This window comes from Cucumis melo, chromosome 1, assembly GCF_025177605.1.
Source record: "Cucumis melo cultivar AY chromosome 1, USDA_Cmelo_AY_1.0, whole genome shotgun sequence".
Lineage (NCBI taxonomy): Eukaryota > Viridiplantae > Streptophyta > Magnoliopsida > Cucurbitales > Cucurbitaceae > Cucumis > Cucumis melo.
In genome coordinates, this window is record NC_066857.1 from 31,850,867 (window position 1) to 31,866,868 (window position 16,002).

Genomic DNA, 16,002 nt, shown 5'->3' on the forward strand with positions numbered 1-16,002 from the left:
GAGAAGCTGCCAAATATAAACCAACACAAATATTTTTTTCTCTCTCTCTCTTTTTTTCTCTTTCAAGCCCAACAATAAAATTGACTTGTAACTTTGAAATGCTAATGGACGTCGTATCGACTAAGCTTCGTTGGAATTAACAATAACTTCACGTAAAGAAATAAAACGTGGTTTAAGATCTTATAACCAAACCATTCACTTTTCATCAAAATTTGTGATATTTTTCTTGGGAGACGGGCCAAAGCCCGGCCCAATTTAGATGGGCCGCAGTCTTATTCCCAACAAGCCCACTGTTGGGTCAAAACTAGACATGGAGGCGCCAAAATTTCGCCGGGCTTTACCTAATCCTACATTTTCGTTTAAAGGATAAGGAATATCTCCGGCACTGACTCACCGTCTCCGACGGGATTTGTATGTAAAAGTTTCACATATCTCGCTCTCAGTTCCTCATTTCCTTAAGCTCCGAGCAATGGCTGCAGCAATGGCCAGCAGCTGTTTCTCTGCCTTCGACTCCGCCCTTAAATTCCGCTCCTCATTTCCCTCCCGGTGCCGCCCGACCACGTCGCAGCGATCAATTGCTTCGCTCACTCCTACAGCTATCGGTGACCGGAGAAACGCTTCCGGCTCTAAACGACGCACCTCTTCGGCCGCTTCTTTTTCTTCTTCTGGCAACTTCGACGTCGAGGTATTTTGTAGTCCTAATGCTTCTTGCTATATCCACTCAAGTGTCGTCCCTTTCTTTTCTTTTTACACGTTGACGGTATTATGGCTGAGATTTTGGAGCGAAACGTACCGAAATTAGTTTTTTCATGTCAAGAGACTCGAGCCTTGGTTGGAGTGATATGTTGCTGCAGCGCGTTGTTTCGTTATGCAGTCTTCAAAAATTTAATTGTGTTGCTCTCGCTCCTTTTTGCTGCCAGACACGTCAATTGATTTAGCGTTTCATTATACGTTGAGCTATGGCAGACCTCTTGCTTCTTGTTTAGAACTGCGAGTTCATCGATCCGGAAACTAAGCATTGCGTAAAGAGATCGAAATCTCGGTTGAGCTTCTGGAGCGACATGTTCTTGCAACGTGTCGTCTCATTTTCTAGTCTCAAGATATCCAACAAGGCAATACCATGTCTATCGCGTCATTCAGTATTTTGAGAATCTACAATCGAACTAAAATTTCGGTACTCATTACTCAATAGGATATAAATATCAGGTTTTCCGGTTTCTATGTCATGTTAAGAGTCCGTCCCTTATGAACATATAATAGTTAATTCATCGATTAATACCTAAATTTATTCATAATTCCGTGTTATTTTTGTATAATTATAATAATTGTATTACAAAAAGGGAGTTAGGACGAGGCGGGAGGCTAGAGAATAATTGACAATCACTTACAAAGAACTTAATAGTTTCAATAAGGAAACGAAGCAATATAATATCAAAAAATTAGACCACCTAATATAGTGTTTTGGTTTCTTGAATAAAATGACTTTCAATTTTGAGGAGAAAGAAGTGAACGGATTCATCTGTTTAATTTATGTCATACGAAGATTCAATGCCACAGATTTAAAAGGAGTGATAATTGTTTAACATTAACTGACTGGAGATTGTTTAACATTTAAAAGGAGTGATAATTGTTTAAAAGAAGATTCAATGTCATTGACTACTTTTATTGCATAATTTTTCTAACATATTTTGGTCAATGTGGGTCACCAAATGAAGAGGGAACCTGGACTACGTGATCCATTTCTTCGAAAATCAAAAGATGGCATACCACTGCTGCATCGGAGAGAGAACAGTGCTCAAAGAAATCCTGGCCGACTGCAGACAGAAGCTTATAAATCATTTGGCATGCAGAGGAAAGATAAAAAAGAGTTGGTTAATGCAATTGAGGAGCAGGTACGATTAATGTTTATGGCATTTGGTATTTGAGTTGCATTATGATGCTAATAGGAATAAATTAGTCATTCTTCATCAAATTATTCGAATTAGATACAATTGCTATTTTAATTAGAGATGGTGAAAGAAAATTGTCATTTTCCATTGTTATTTCAGCATTTCTTCAGGTGCTGTTAGTATTACTTCAAATCAAAGCTTAAGTGATCTGTATATTAGCTGTAGAGTAGCAAAGGGTTTTAATGTATAATAGCTGTAGAGTAGCAAATTAGGAATGCTCAAGTACCAATTTTCTGTAATACTTTCTATATGCCATAGGTTTTCATGTGTAGTATGCTCATTTTTTTGGGAGTTATTTATTTATTTAATTTTTTTTCCTCTGTCTGCTTTGATCCTTTGGATGACTGCTTGAAAATGTTAGGTTGAATCAGGGAATCTCCAAGGTGCAGCTTTCCTGAATGCTGTTGTGAAGGTAGTTTAAAGTAAAATCCCAAGCTTACTACTCAGATTAAATGCCTTGAGCAATAACAGTTACTTGGTATCACATCCATTTTACTATTACCTTCAGGTTTCTATACATAAATGTATGTGAAATTTGATTGACTTTTCTAATAAATAAGTCAGTGTTGGAATTAGGACCCGTCATTTATATTCACGGTTCTTTTCTTTTTTTACTTACTTGATCTAACATGTCAATGAACAAAATAATTCAACTTCATCATCCTATGTATAATTATGGATTATCTATTTGTACGGTGAAAATAATAACTAAAATAACTCAACTTCCTCATTATAAGGCTAATTCTTGGATTATTCTTTTGTACGGCAAACAATGAATAACATTCTGTATCCAGTGATATAAATTATTTACTAGTTTCCAGGCACCAATACTTTTGCTTTGGGATTTCTTGTACTTCAACGAACTGGTATTGGCCAGGGATGATTGTCATTTTTTTTTTCTTTTATTGATTTCAATAAAAAAAGTCTTTATATCTGGTGAAAGAATGAAAAATGTCCATTCGTGCAAGTATATATTGTTTATTGTCGTTAGAAAGGAAAAGAAGATGTGAAAAGGTGAAATATCCTTTGCTATTTGGCAGTTGCAGACAGTCTAAGCTGGTTTGCATATTTGCTTCAATTCACGGCTTGTTTCATCTCTTCACTTTTCAAGGCTTTGTTTTTTCATTCACTTGTTGGAGCCTGTTTAAAAACTGTCTTAAATTACTTATCTATCTCACTTTTGCAGACTCACCGAGTATATATCCATATGTTAATTCAATTCATGAGATTTTCTTCTCACATCTGGGATCTATTGTTTAGGTTTATTGTACACATACTGCTCCAGATTATTCTCTACCATGGCAGAAACAAAGGCAGTTTACAAGTACTGGGAGGTGAGTAATAAAGCTATTATCTTTTTTCCAGACATGGAATATGTTGAATTTCAGTTTCACCCTTGAGTTTTGGGGTCTATTTTTTATATTGTAACTGTTCAAACCACTTATTATGCTTTGTGTTCGCTTTGTTCTTGTTCCTTTTATCTGTTATGCAGTGCCTTTATGATTGGTGATGGTAAACTCTTGACAAATGCACATTGTGTTGAACATGATACACAGGTAATGCACTGAGGAATTTGAGCCTCCCTTCACGTGATAATATCTATTTCCTATACGTGTTGTTGGCTCCATATTTCCTATAAATCGTGTCATCTATAGTTGGAACCCTTTTTTTGGCTTCCTTTTGTATGACTTTGTATTCTTTCAATTCTTTTCTCAACTAAGCACATGAACCAAATTTTTATTATTTCTTATTCAGAAGGAAAGAAGGAGCAAAATGTTATTTTAACACCCCCCCCCCCCCCCCCCCCCCCCCCCCCCAAGAAAAAAAGAAAAAAGAAAAAAGAAACTAGCTTCTTTTTTACCCTGATCTTCCTAAGATCATTTTATTTACTATTTTTCACGTTTTGTTGATGCTGGTCCCTATGTCTGGTTGCAGGTCAAAGTAAAGAAAAGGGGAGATGATACCAAGTATGTAGCCAAGGTATTATTGGTGGAGAAGCTTGTTTTCATTTTTGAGTTTTGATCATTCAAGCTGGAGCATCTGATTTCATTAATTTGAAGAGATTTTTTGAACTTAGGCATGAAAATATGTACCAATACTAACATTCTTAAAGAAAATAAAAAATTAAAACAGGCTTACTGTTCAAAATATCCTGAGTTTCTTGTTTGTGTGAAAGGAAAAGTCTATAGAATATAAAAGAAAAATCCTTTCCACTAATTTCTAAGCAAGTTCAATGGTCAGACATATACAACCAAAGTTGTAACTTGTGCTCTAGTGGCTTTCATGTCCTGAAAAATTCAACATGGTTTCCTTTAAATCATTTTGACTACTAAAATTTTTTTTTACTATATCAATGAAAACTTCTATTTCTCGTAAATAACTCCCTTCTGTAGCTTCTTTGCACATTAGCTATAGTACTACTACTGTCTTTTGTCTAATAAACTACATATTCTCTAGTCAATGAAAAATATTTTCAGTGAATACTCGGTGAGATGTTTAGGTTGAAGCTGTGTATTTATTGATATTTGCAAGATACTTGCGCTTACTATCTTCTCAGTGATATTATATACAGGTTTTAGCCAGAGGAGTTGATTGTGATATAGCTTTACTTTCAGTTGAAAATGAGGAGTTTTGGAAAGGAGCTGAACCTCTAAAGTTTGGGAATTTGCCTAGCCTTCAGGTTTGCACTTGGCTATTTGATAGAGCGATTGATTCCAGTTGATGTCATCTTTTTTATCGTTCCTCAGTTTTCTTCCTCTTTCAAATGATCTGTTTTGTCAACTATGACCCTTATTCATTCAAATACGAAGAATGTTTGGTTATAAATCATTTACGTTATTTTGCTTTATGTACATAATGCTGTAGCTTTATAACTCACACTTAATTGTTGCTATATTTCTGAGCAGGATGCTGTGACTGTTGTGGGGTATCCCCTCGGAGGAGACACCATATCGGTGACAAGGGGAGTTGTGTCACGTATTGAGGTACCACTTGTTTGATTCTGACTACTTTTTAACTGCTTATTTGCCACATAGATGATAGATTACTTTCACGATTAAATGTCTGGCTGTTATAGAAGATATTCTATTGATCTAAGAAACTAATTTCCTTAGGTTACGTCCTATGCTCATGGGTCATCAGATCTGTTGGGCATTCAAATCGATGCTGCTATAAATCCTGGTCAGTATATTATTATTTTTACCAAAAAATTTATCCCGCCAATTACTTTGTGGTTATTTCTTGACAGTCTTGCGTCCAGCTTGTCATTTATTATGTATTTGTGTCCTTGCATTCTTGAGATATCGATATATTATCTATGTAATATTTACTGCTTCTTCTTGCTAGATTTTAGGTAATAGTGGTGGTCCTGCATTTAATGACCAAGGGGAATGCATTGGAGTGGCATTTCAGGTGGATTTTCTAAGTAATTTTTTTTACTTGTTAGCCCTATGAAAAGACATTCTTGTCGTAAATGTTAAAATCCATATTTATTAGCACAATCAGTGATTCAGTTGTATGAGACACGGCTAATTTTCAATCATGTTGCCTTCATTTATAACTGTCCTATAATTTTAGATTGATATCTCACTCCACTCTTAAGCAAACTCCTGGTATTCTTATGTAACAATATTTTCTATCTATTGTTCCTTTACAAGAAATTTCTTTTAGGTTTACAGATCTGAAGAAGTTGAGAACATTGGATATGTTATTCCAACGACAGTTGTATCTCATTTTCTGAATGACTATGAAAGGAATGGGAAATATACTGGTGAGACTTCTTAACTTTCTACATATTATTACGTTCTTTTTTGTTCTCTATCACTTTTTTAAGGTAGACCAGGTTAGGCAATCACTTAAATGTTGTTGCATTGAATGTTGCAGCATTTACCTAAAGATTTATGAAATTTCAGGTTTTCCTTCTCTTGGAGTTTTATTGCAGAAGTTGGAAAATCCAGCATTACGTGCTTGTTTGAGGGTGAAGTCAAATGAGGTCTGTCTTTTCTAAAAATGCATTTCTTCTATAGGCTTATGGATTTTATTATTATTATTATTTATTGTTGGTTTTTTACGGCATTAGAGAAAAACTTTCCTTTGAACATTTGCAATATTAGCGTGGCTGCTTACAATTAGCCAATGTACAACTTAGGTTTGCTTAAGTGGTCCCTTGTTTTCAATGCTAGAGTTTGACATCACTTTATTTTTGAAGTGATAATTCCTAATGCTTCCCTGACCTAACATCTATGTGAATTTAGGGTGTATTGGTGCGGCGAGTAGAACCCACATCTGATGCTAATAATGTCCTAAAAGAGGTACACATAACATTATTTGGAGTTTATTGTTTTGAAGTGTTCTTTGACTTGTTTAAATTCTTGGAGAACTGCACCTGCGCATGTGAAATCCAACCGATTGCCTTTGTCATGAAGGATGTTTTGGATTTTATGGTCTGTCCATTGTGAAGAACCCTTGCAGTGCGACTTTATTTTGACAAGTTGATTTTCATAAACTTTAAAACCACAAATTGTCACTCACCAGTTATTACGTACTTTTACACCCTATTGAGGGGAATTTTGCGTAAGAGTTGACCTTAGTCTGGTCAATTTTTTTGGCATGTGAGTTTACTCATCTCAACTTACGAATTAACCTTTCAAGCGCTAGTTACAGAGTCAAATTAACTAAAGGTTAACGTTTTGTAGTTCAGGAAATTGATTGGCTTATTTTTTTTTCAGGGAGATGTCATTGTTAGCTTTGATGATATTAAAGTTGGATGTGAAGGAACAGTACCTTTCAGGACTAATGAGCGTATAGCATTTCGATACCTTATCAGTCAAAAGTAAACAAACTTAAATCCCTTTTTGATGTTTATCATTATAATTTATGCTGTGCTACAAAAGAAACGACTTTACTATGGCTATAACTTTATTTGAGTTGTTACCTAATTACAACGTTTACAGATTCGCTGGTGATGTTGCAGAGCTTGGTATTATAAGATCAGGAGAGCTTATCAAAGCCAAAGTCATTCTCAATCCACGCGTGCACTTGGTATAAATCCCTTTTGATGTTATCATTATAATTTGTGCTCCCGGATGATGACCATGGAGCTCATTTGATTTGGTTTTGTATAAATTTCTTGTGCTGATTGTGTTTCTCATGCACTTCACTGAAGGTTCCATTTCACGTTGATGGTGGACAACCCTCTTATCTGATAATTGCTGGCTTGGTGTTTACTCCACTCTCTGAACCCCTAATAGAGTATGCTGTAACTTAGAAGTTTCCCTTAAATTACATTTTCTCATAAAATATTTTCATTTTTCATGCATTTAAAGTATTTTATTGGTTTTATTTCTCTGCAGCGAAGAATGTGAAGATTCTATTGGGGTAGATTACTTGGATGATACTTCTTAAGTAGGAAATTACAATTACTTTTTTTATAGTTTGAAGTTTTATCTTTAATTTTCTCTTTTGATTAGTTGAAACTGCTGGCGAAGGCACGCTATTCCTTGGCAAGTTTCAAAGGGGAACAAATAGTGATCCTGTCTCAGGTAAGTTTCAACTTTGATTGATTTTAACCACAAACATCAAAATTGTTCAGATAATGGATATCTAGTTTAGGGATCTTGGAGTACATTCCTTGCTTTCATTTTAATGAGGACAAAAAAAAAATCACTTCTCATATAATCTTGATTGACGTCTTTTCACATTCAGGTCCTGGCTAACGAAGTGAATATTGGATACGAGGATATGGGAAATCAGCAGGTACTTAACCTAAATCTGTAAAGCTTATATTACAAATTATCTAATAGATCAAAGAGACAAAATTAATAGTTTAGTGACCTCTAAGATTACCATTGAAAATTTGGGGACTTATTGGACATTTTTGAATGTTCAAGGATGGGAATAGATACAAACCTCTAAGTTAAGAGACTAAACTTGATGGTTTCTTTTGAGAATTTAATTTTGTTTTTCTAGTCTTCCTTTTCTAAGTATAGTCCAAAATTAAATTCTAACCCAAAAATCTCAATTACAAAAATTGTAGTCTTATTTGTTAACCATTTGGTCTTTGAAAATTATTCCATGAGCACTACTTTTATCCATTAATTTCTATTTTTGTTATCTACTCTCCACGTTTTCAAAACCAAACGGCGTTGCACCTTGATTAAGCTTAGCCTAACCCTGTAACATTTGGGTGTCAAAGAAACTTGTAGGAAATTATACTAGGTCAAACCATGATGGCTATTATTATTATTTTATATTAGAATTTGATTAAGAATCAAGTGTTTCATGAGGAACATACATAAATTTCAAAAATAGAAAACTACAAATAAAATCATTTATAAAACGGAACCTTAAAAACAAAATTGTTATTAAAGAAATCGTGATTCAACTTTTTGTGTGAACTCTCTCAAACATGAACGATGTATGTGACATTACTGCAGGTTTTAAAACTGAATGGAACTCGAATCAGAAACATCCATCACTTAACACACCTTATCGATAGTAAGTCACCGCAATCTCAAACCTCACACTTATTTTTGTTTTGGCTTCACTTTACACTTCTTCACTGATGGTCTTTGACATTTATTCAGCCTGCAAGGACAAGTTCTTGGTTTTTGAATTTGAAGAGAACTACATTGCGGTTCTCGAGAGAGAGGCTGCTATTGCAGCTTCGTCCTGCATACTCAGAGATTACGGTATTCCATCCGAAAGGTCCTCGGATCTTTTGGAGCCATATGTAGATATATCAGGAGATGAGAAAGGAATGGTAGATCAAAATTACGGTGATAGTCCCGTCTCCAATGTCGAAATAGGCTTCGAGGGACTTCTTTGGGCATAGTCACACAAAATCTTGCTACTTCATCTAAATTCTTACCTGCAGATATGATATGTACGTTTGCTTAGATGTTGCAGGCCACTAGAGTCGATGAGGCTCGACTGCGGTTGGTCCGGTTACTTACAGCAGGTAATTTCATTGTATTCTCTCTCCCTTGTTTGTGGGTTACAAATTTATTAGCTAATGGAAAAGGGGAGCCAAAGTTTTGCAGAATAATAATCAACCATTGATGTAAAAATATTAGTGTTAAATACATTATTCTTTTCTATCTTCCAATCCCTAAGGTTCGATTTAGTCACAGTTGACTCTAGACAGATTTAAGCCGTACAACTTTCTGAAAGGTGGAGTCACTTTTATTATATTCATCTCTTTAGAAAGTGATTTTTATGCAGAAATGAATTGGATTCATACCAAACCATTTCTTGATTAGTTTTGTTCCTTATATTTTAAGAACATAATGTAATCTTATGCGATTAATATCAAACCCTAATAAAAATGTAAAATGGCATTTGACTTAAAAAATTTTAAAGTCAAAAGGTTCAAATATTTTTAATAGAAAGCTATGTTGTTAAATTATTGGTTCATATATTATGGTTGTGTTAATAATTTTGGTTATGTTAGAATCTAGTTGTTTATAATTATAATTTAGTATTAAAATCTTTCATAAATAGTTTATATTGTGATGATAATTTTGGAGAATTTCATCAACCATAGACTTTCAAAATTGTAGAGATGGAATCTTAACTTTATGTGAATGGACCAAAAGAGAACCAAGTATGTATATGAGAAAAAATAGTGTTGTAAAATTGAGAAGTGGAATGGTCAACACGGGTTATATATTATAAAAGTATAATGATAATATTATTAGGAAATTCAAGAAAAAAAAATAAAGAATGAGAAACAAAATAAAGAAAGAAATCGAAAGAATGTTGAGAATTATGGACGAACAAATGTTTATTGATTTTTCTTATTAGTTTCTTCTATTATTAAACCCACAAAAGGCCAACATTTAATTATAGACAATTTGATAAGTAGGATGTAACATTAATTATACTCTTAAGGGCATATAATTACTTTACACATTGATGAAAGAGGTGGCCTTATCTGGACAAGTGTCCTACGAATTGTAGACATGACATTTATACGTGGGCATCTATACTATTATTATTAATAATAATTATTTATAATAAATAGATAATTTCTTAATTAGTTTTGTTTGTTTGAATACTTCATAAATAGGATTTTAATGCAAATAAAGCACTAAAAACATTGGAGTTGAGCTGCTATGTCTTTGGCAACTTCTTGGGCCTCAAACTTGGACCCACGTAGCCCTCTTCCGGATAGGCCCATTGCTTCCTTTCCAATGATTGGGTTGACCCACTTTGGATACTCCCATCATCATTTAAGAGACACCCATCATCCTAAATCATAAACATTTTACCCAATTAAGATCTCACCCCAAAATTATAATTTGTTTTGGTTCAATAACAGTAAATACTTTGGACTACAACATCTTCATCCATCACTTTCAATTACAATGAGAAATATATATATAAATGTTCTTTAAGGAAAAAAAAAAAAAAAAAAACCAAACGACTACTTACGATTAGACACTTAAGTGGATGGTACAAACAAAAGTTCAAATGTTTTTTTCTTTACCTTAAGTCAGGAGTTTGCTGAACTTGTAAAGCCGGTGCAAAATATTATATGGTCAAATGGAAGCAAGCATGTGTCCATCTTTAAATAGCATATTGTTCTTGCTTTCTATCTTTGATATTTCTGAAGAAATTACCTATTTGCAAAATTCAAAATTACCAATCATGGTAAGTTATGGAAAGAAAATTGATTTCATTTTTCAATGACAAAAATAAGGAACGAAATGATTGTCAAACGAATGACCAGATTTGATTTTGTTGAAGGTTCCTACATCAATGATGGGGTACTTTCCATGGTGTCTCTTCATGTAGATAGGACCTTTGTTTGGTCTCCTTATTCCATATTTGGTTAAATCTCCAAAAACTATTTTGCTAAGAAATACCATCAATGAATTAAAATCTTTACCGGAAGATATTTGATCCAAAACTCTAGCAAATTTATCATTCTTCTTGTCAATATATGTATCTGTCACAATAAAATTTCGATATATCAATATGATGATGGTTAGTATCGTTTTTGCTTTCACTTTAACACTTGATGACAATATTAGATCAAAATAACAAATTTTGTTGTTGAGCATTTGAAAGAGTGTCTCGCTAATAGGGTTTACGAACATTTTATTTTGTATCTAAATAGGTTATTCAACTTTAAAGTAAAGAAACGAGTCCATGAAATTTTCAATTTTGTATCAAATGGATAGTTGACCTGTATAGTTTATTAAGCTAAAAAAAAGGTGAACGGTTCAAAGACAGTGTATTTAAAATTAACATTACTATATGTATTGAATACGAAATTTGAAGGGTTTATTACACTCATTTAAAATTTATGGACTAAATAGATAGATAGGAAGTTAAAAAGTGAAAGACCAAATTAAACACAAAGGAAAAACTTTATAGTCTGAAGTTTATAATTTAATTATGTTGATGTTAAATGCACAAATATTATAAGCAAATATTTGTATTTCTTTAACAAACTCAGCAAAACAAAAATAAACTTTTGAAATCTATATTTTTTTTCCTTCAAAATTAAAATTTGATTTTCTTTTTAAAACACTTCAAAAATATAAACAATAAACAAGAAATCAATATAAGAAGGTAATATATTTACGGGGTGGATTTCAAAAATTACAACGGAAAAAAACCAAATGGTTAATGAACATATCTCTTATTATAATAATTTGTGAAAAAGAGCAACTTGCGAGAAAAAAACTCATAAGTAATTTCTAAAGAAAAAAAAACCTCACCACGATATAAAAATTAAATCAAATTCATATTAAAATTATATTTTACCTAGAGTTTGAAATTCATATAGAAAAATATGGTTCAAGATATTTGAACAACGAATTCAATCAACTTGGTTTCAAATCGTCATAGTTAAAAACATGGTTGTAGTGACTCTTTTCTTAATTCGAAGAGTGGACAAAAAGTATGTGAGTGATACAAAAACTGCAAGAGAATATTCTTGTAATTAAAATTAAAAGAAGAAATTTGTGTGATTAAAATAGTTTTGCACGTAATAAATTTTGTTAGTTAATAGATAAATTTTGAGTTGAATTTTGTGAGAAACAATACTTGAACATGTGGATTCAAAGTTTAAAATGATAGTTCTTTTCTAAAAAAATAAAACACTTGAGTGCATCTTGTATCTATCATTGTGTGGCGAGTAAATACTTAGTTACAAGTTATCATCCGACAAATTTTTCATGTTTTGAAAGAGTTTTTCTAAATTATTTTTTACTGTTGAAAAGTTTCATAAATATCTTTAAACTTAAGAAAAATATTTAAAATGTTATGCTAAATTTCCAAAATAAGAACTAAAATTTAAAGGTAAAACATAAAATTTCAAAATAAAAATTCTCCTTAAAACATATTACCAAAAAAGGGGAAACTTTCATAAATCTAATAAACTATTAAAATATTTACTGCGCTTGTAACAAAGCCACAAAGTTAACCATTTTTTAAAGACTTTTCATCTTTATTCGATTCGTCTTTCTTCATTTCCTCCTTTTTTTTTTACATCCCGAATCTGATTTTTTTTCTATCATCTTTCTTCTTTTTCTCTTTTTTGCGTACATCCTCTTTCTTCTTTTCTTCTCTTTTTGTATGTCGTTTATATTTAGGTAACCAAATCTGATTTCTTTTTATTGTCTTTTTTTTCTTACGTGCATCCTCTTTCTTCTTTTACTTTTCGTTTAGATTTGAGATAACCAAAACCAAAATAAAATTTCAAAATAAAAATTCTCCTTAAAACATATTACGAAAAAAGGGGAAACTTTCATAAATCTAATAAACTATTAAAATATTTACTGCACTTGTAACAAAGCCACAAAGTTAACCATTTTTTAAATATTTACTTCACTTCCTCCTTTTTTTTACATCCCGAATCTGATTTTTTTTCTATCCTTTTTCTTCTTTTTCTCTTTTTTGCGTACATCCTCTTTCTTCTTTTTTTCTCTTTTTGTATGTCGTTTATATTTAGGTAACCAAATCTGATTTCTTTTTATTGTCTTTTTTTTCCTATGTGCATCCTCTTTCTTCTTTTCTTTTTCGTTTAGATTTGAGATAACCAAAACTAAAAGATCATGTATAAAAAGAATTTTAAAAAAAATCGTTCCAAAAGAATTAAAAAAAATCATTTAGCCAAATCTAAATGATTGTGTAAGAAAGAATATGAAAAAAATAAACAAATCTAAACGATCGTGTACTCTGAAAAAAAAATCTTTTAGTCAAATCTAAACGATCGTATAACCGTATAACCAACTTAAATGATAGAATTGAAAAATAAATTGTTTAGATTTGGATCGTATACACCAAATATATTAAACACGTTGTACCAAATATATTACGCGCAGTTATTGAGGTGTCATTTTTTTGTATTTCCTACTACTCTGTTAAAATATTTAAACCCTAAATTTCTTGATAATGCTTTCATCATTCTCATTAATGGTAAGAGTATTATTATTATTATTATTTTAAGTTTTAAGAATATTTTTGAAAATTTTGAAATTCTAATAAATTTATGTTTAATTAACTTAAATTTTTTTCCAGCTATTATTTTAGTATTTTCTAAAAAGAAAATTTTATTTTAGCATTTTGTGAGATTTTATTTTTAATTCTATTTTTTTTATTTTGGTTGAGAAGAAAAATTAGAATAAATTTTGGATTGAAGACAATATTTTTAATTTTTTTTAAAGTTTGAAATATTTATGAAACATTTTTTTAAACAAAATTCTAACGACAGGCATTCAAAACTAACGACAATAATATTTTTTAATCCTTTTTAAAAGTTTAAATATATTTTTACCCAAACTATAAATTTGATTTTTTTTATAACTTAACCAAATAATAATAATAATAATTTCAAAATATGATGAAAAGGGCATTTGAATGAATTATAATAAATAAATAGAGTCAAGTATTATTCAAATCCCCAATCCTAACTAAATTGAATGTTTAAATAAATTTCCTAATTTAAAAAAACAAATGTTTAAATTTGCATTAAATAATTTAGAAAGTTTTTGTAATTTTTGGTAAAAGGAAAAAAGAAACAAATAACTACCGGACTCCGAACAAGAAGGGAAGTTTTTTTAAAAAAAACTTTTTTTTTTAAATGATTAGGTGATCTTTTCATCACACAAGTTTTTAAAAAGTAATTTTAACTCTATTTTATGATGTTGAAATACAAGAAGCAAATGAGCATTTCTCATATACCTAAATTTTCTAAATAATTTCAGATATTGCAATTAAATTCAAAATATTTGTATATATAGCAACATTTAAAAATTTATAAATATAGTGAAATCTATCAATATTTATCGAATCGATCATGTTGCAAATATTGATATATCAATTGATTTATTATAGTTGCAGTTCTTTTTCTAAATGTTGGATATACTAAGTTAAATTTTTGAAAGAAAAAATGACATGTGGGCCATGGAATTTGGTAAATGTATCTATCGGTCGTTTACCTTTTTTAAGATATCTTTTTTATTTCTGAGATTGGTGAAAGTTATTTTAAAAAAAATCCCTAAAAAAAATAATTTTTGTTTAGGGATCTTTTTTTAAAATATAAAAAAACGACAAAATATTTACAATCTATAGAATAATTTTAAAAAGGAAAAAGTCTAGAGACATATCGTGTAAAATACAAAAAATGTTCCCTCAACCACGCCGTCAATAACACGCGCCAAATATATATATGCGATTTATACGCGATCATTTAGATATGGCTACAAAGCAATCGTTTAGATATGATTATAATTTATATGCGATCGTTTAGATACGACTACAATTTATCTTTTCAATTCCATCGTTTAATTTTGTTACACGATCCAAATCTAAATGATTTTTTTAAAAATTTGGTACACGATTTTTTTAATTCTTTTGATACACGATCGTTTAGATTTATTTACATGATCGTTTATATTTGTCTACTCCAATCAAAATGATTTCTTTTCAAGATTGTTTTCAAGATTTTCTATACCCGATATTTTATTTTTTTTACACGATTGTTTACATTTGGCTACTTCAATTTCAATGATTTTTTTTCAAGATTCTTTATACATCATCTTTTATTTTTTTTACACACGTTTAGATTTGGCTACTCCAATCTAAATGATTTTTTTTCAAGATTCTCGATCTTTTAGATTTTGCTATTTTGTTGTACATAGTCGTTTAGATTTGATTAACAAATGTAAACACATAAAAAAAGAAAAGAAGAAAGACGATGGAAAGAAATCGAAGCGAAAAAAACGAAGAGGAAAAGAAGAAAAGCGATAGAAAGATTAAACGTCATAAATAAAGAATTGAAAAATAAGAAAATGATGGAAAAAATCACAAAAAATAAAAAGAGAAAAGAAGAAAGACGAAATCTCAGACAAAGACGGGGAGGACGAAATAACAAGAGACGAATCGCGAAGAAGAATAGAAAGATGGAGGGACAAACATGGAATATTTAAAAAATGGCTAACCTCATGGGTTTTGTTACACGGCCGTAAATAATTTACAATTTTGTTAGATTTATGTAAGTTTCCCTTTTGTTTAGAATAATAAATAAATAAACTTATAACAACTAGATTTTTTTTAGAGAAATTCGTATAGATTATAAAAAAATTTAAAAGTAAAAGGAAAAAAAGAAACTATTTACAAAAATAAAGCAAAAAAAATATAAATGAAATAGGAAACTTTCGTAAATATAACTAAGCTATTAAAATATTTATAGTGCGTGTAACATATCCATTTTTAAATATTTCAAGTTTGCCCTTGTATCTTTCTTCTCCCTTGCGATTTTTTTTCTCTTTCTTATTTTCCTCTCCTTTTTACTTCGTTATCTAAAAGATCGTGTATAAAAAGAGTCTTAACAAAAAATCGTTTAAAAAGAATTAAAAAAAAACTGTTTAGTCAAATATAAACGATTATGTACTAAATAATCTATAATCTTAAAAAAAAATAAACGATCATGCAAAGAAAACGATCATGTAAACAAATCTGAACGATCTTGTACCAAAATAATCTTGAAAAAAAATATTTTAGTCAAATCTAAACCTTGTACCAAATTTTGAAAAAAAAA

At 30.8% G+C, this 16,002-nt stretch overlaps 1 protein-coding gene across 1 annotated transcript; it reads left to right on the plus strand.

Annotated features, from left to right (window-relative positions):
- The first annotated feature begins 326 nt into the window (after positions 1 to 326).
- LOC103492728 (protease Do-like 2, chloroplastic) lies at positions 327 to 9,054 on the plus strand. The gene is made up of 21 exons (XM_008453210.3): positions 327 to 685; positions 1,716 to 1,892; positions 2,311 to 2,361; positions 3,210 to 3,283; positions 3,442 to 3,505; positions 3,885 to 3,929; positions 4,522 to 4,629; positions 4,856 to 4,933; positions 5,063 to 5,129; positions 5,302 to 5,360; positions 5,619 to 5,718; positions 5,861 to 5,940; positions 6,203 to 6,259; positions 6,677 to 6,780; positions 6,902 to 6,989; positions 7,114 to 7,199; positions 7,301 to 7,325; positions 7,418 to 7,489; positions 7,653 to 7,703; positions 8,384 to 8,444; positions 8,534 to 9,054. The coding sequence occupies exons 1-21, from the start codon at positions 470 to 472 to the stop codon at positions 8,779 to 8,781; spliced, it is 1,911 nt and encodes a 636-aa protein (XP_008451432.1). The 5' UTR covers positions 327 to 469; the 3' UTR covers positions 8,782 to 9,054.
- The last annotated feature ends 6,948 nt before the right edge of the window (positions 9,055 to 16,002 follow it).

Coding starts and splice junctions, on each gene's coding strand:
- LOC103492728 (XM_008453210.3), top strand. CDS start 470: ATGGCTGCAGCAATGGCCAGCAGCTGTTTCTCTGCCTTCGACTCCGCC. Junction 3,284..3,441: donor CAGTTTACAAGTACTGGGAG/GTGAGTAATAAA, acceptor TCTGTTATGCAG/TGCCTTTATGATTGGTGATG. Junction 5,361..5,618: donor GCATTGGAGTGGCATTTCAG/GTGGATTTTCTA, acceptor AATTTCTTTTAG/GTTTACAGATCTGAAGAAGT.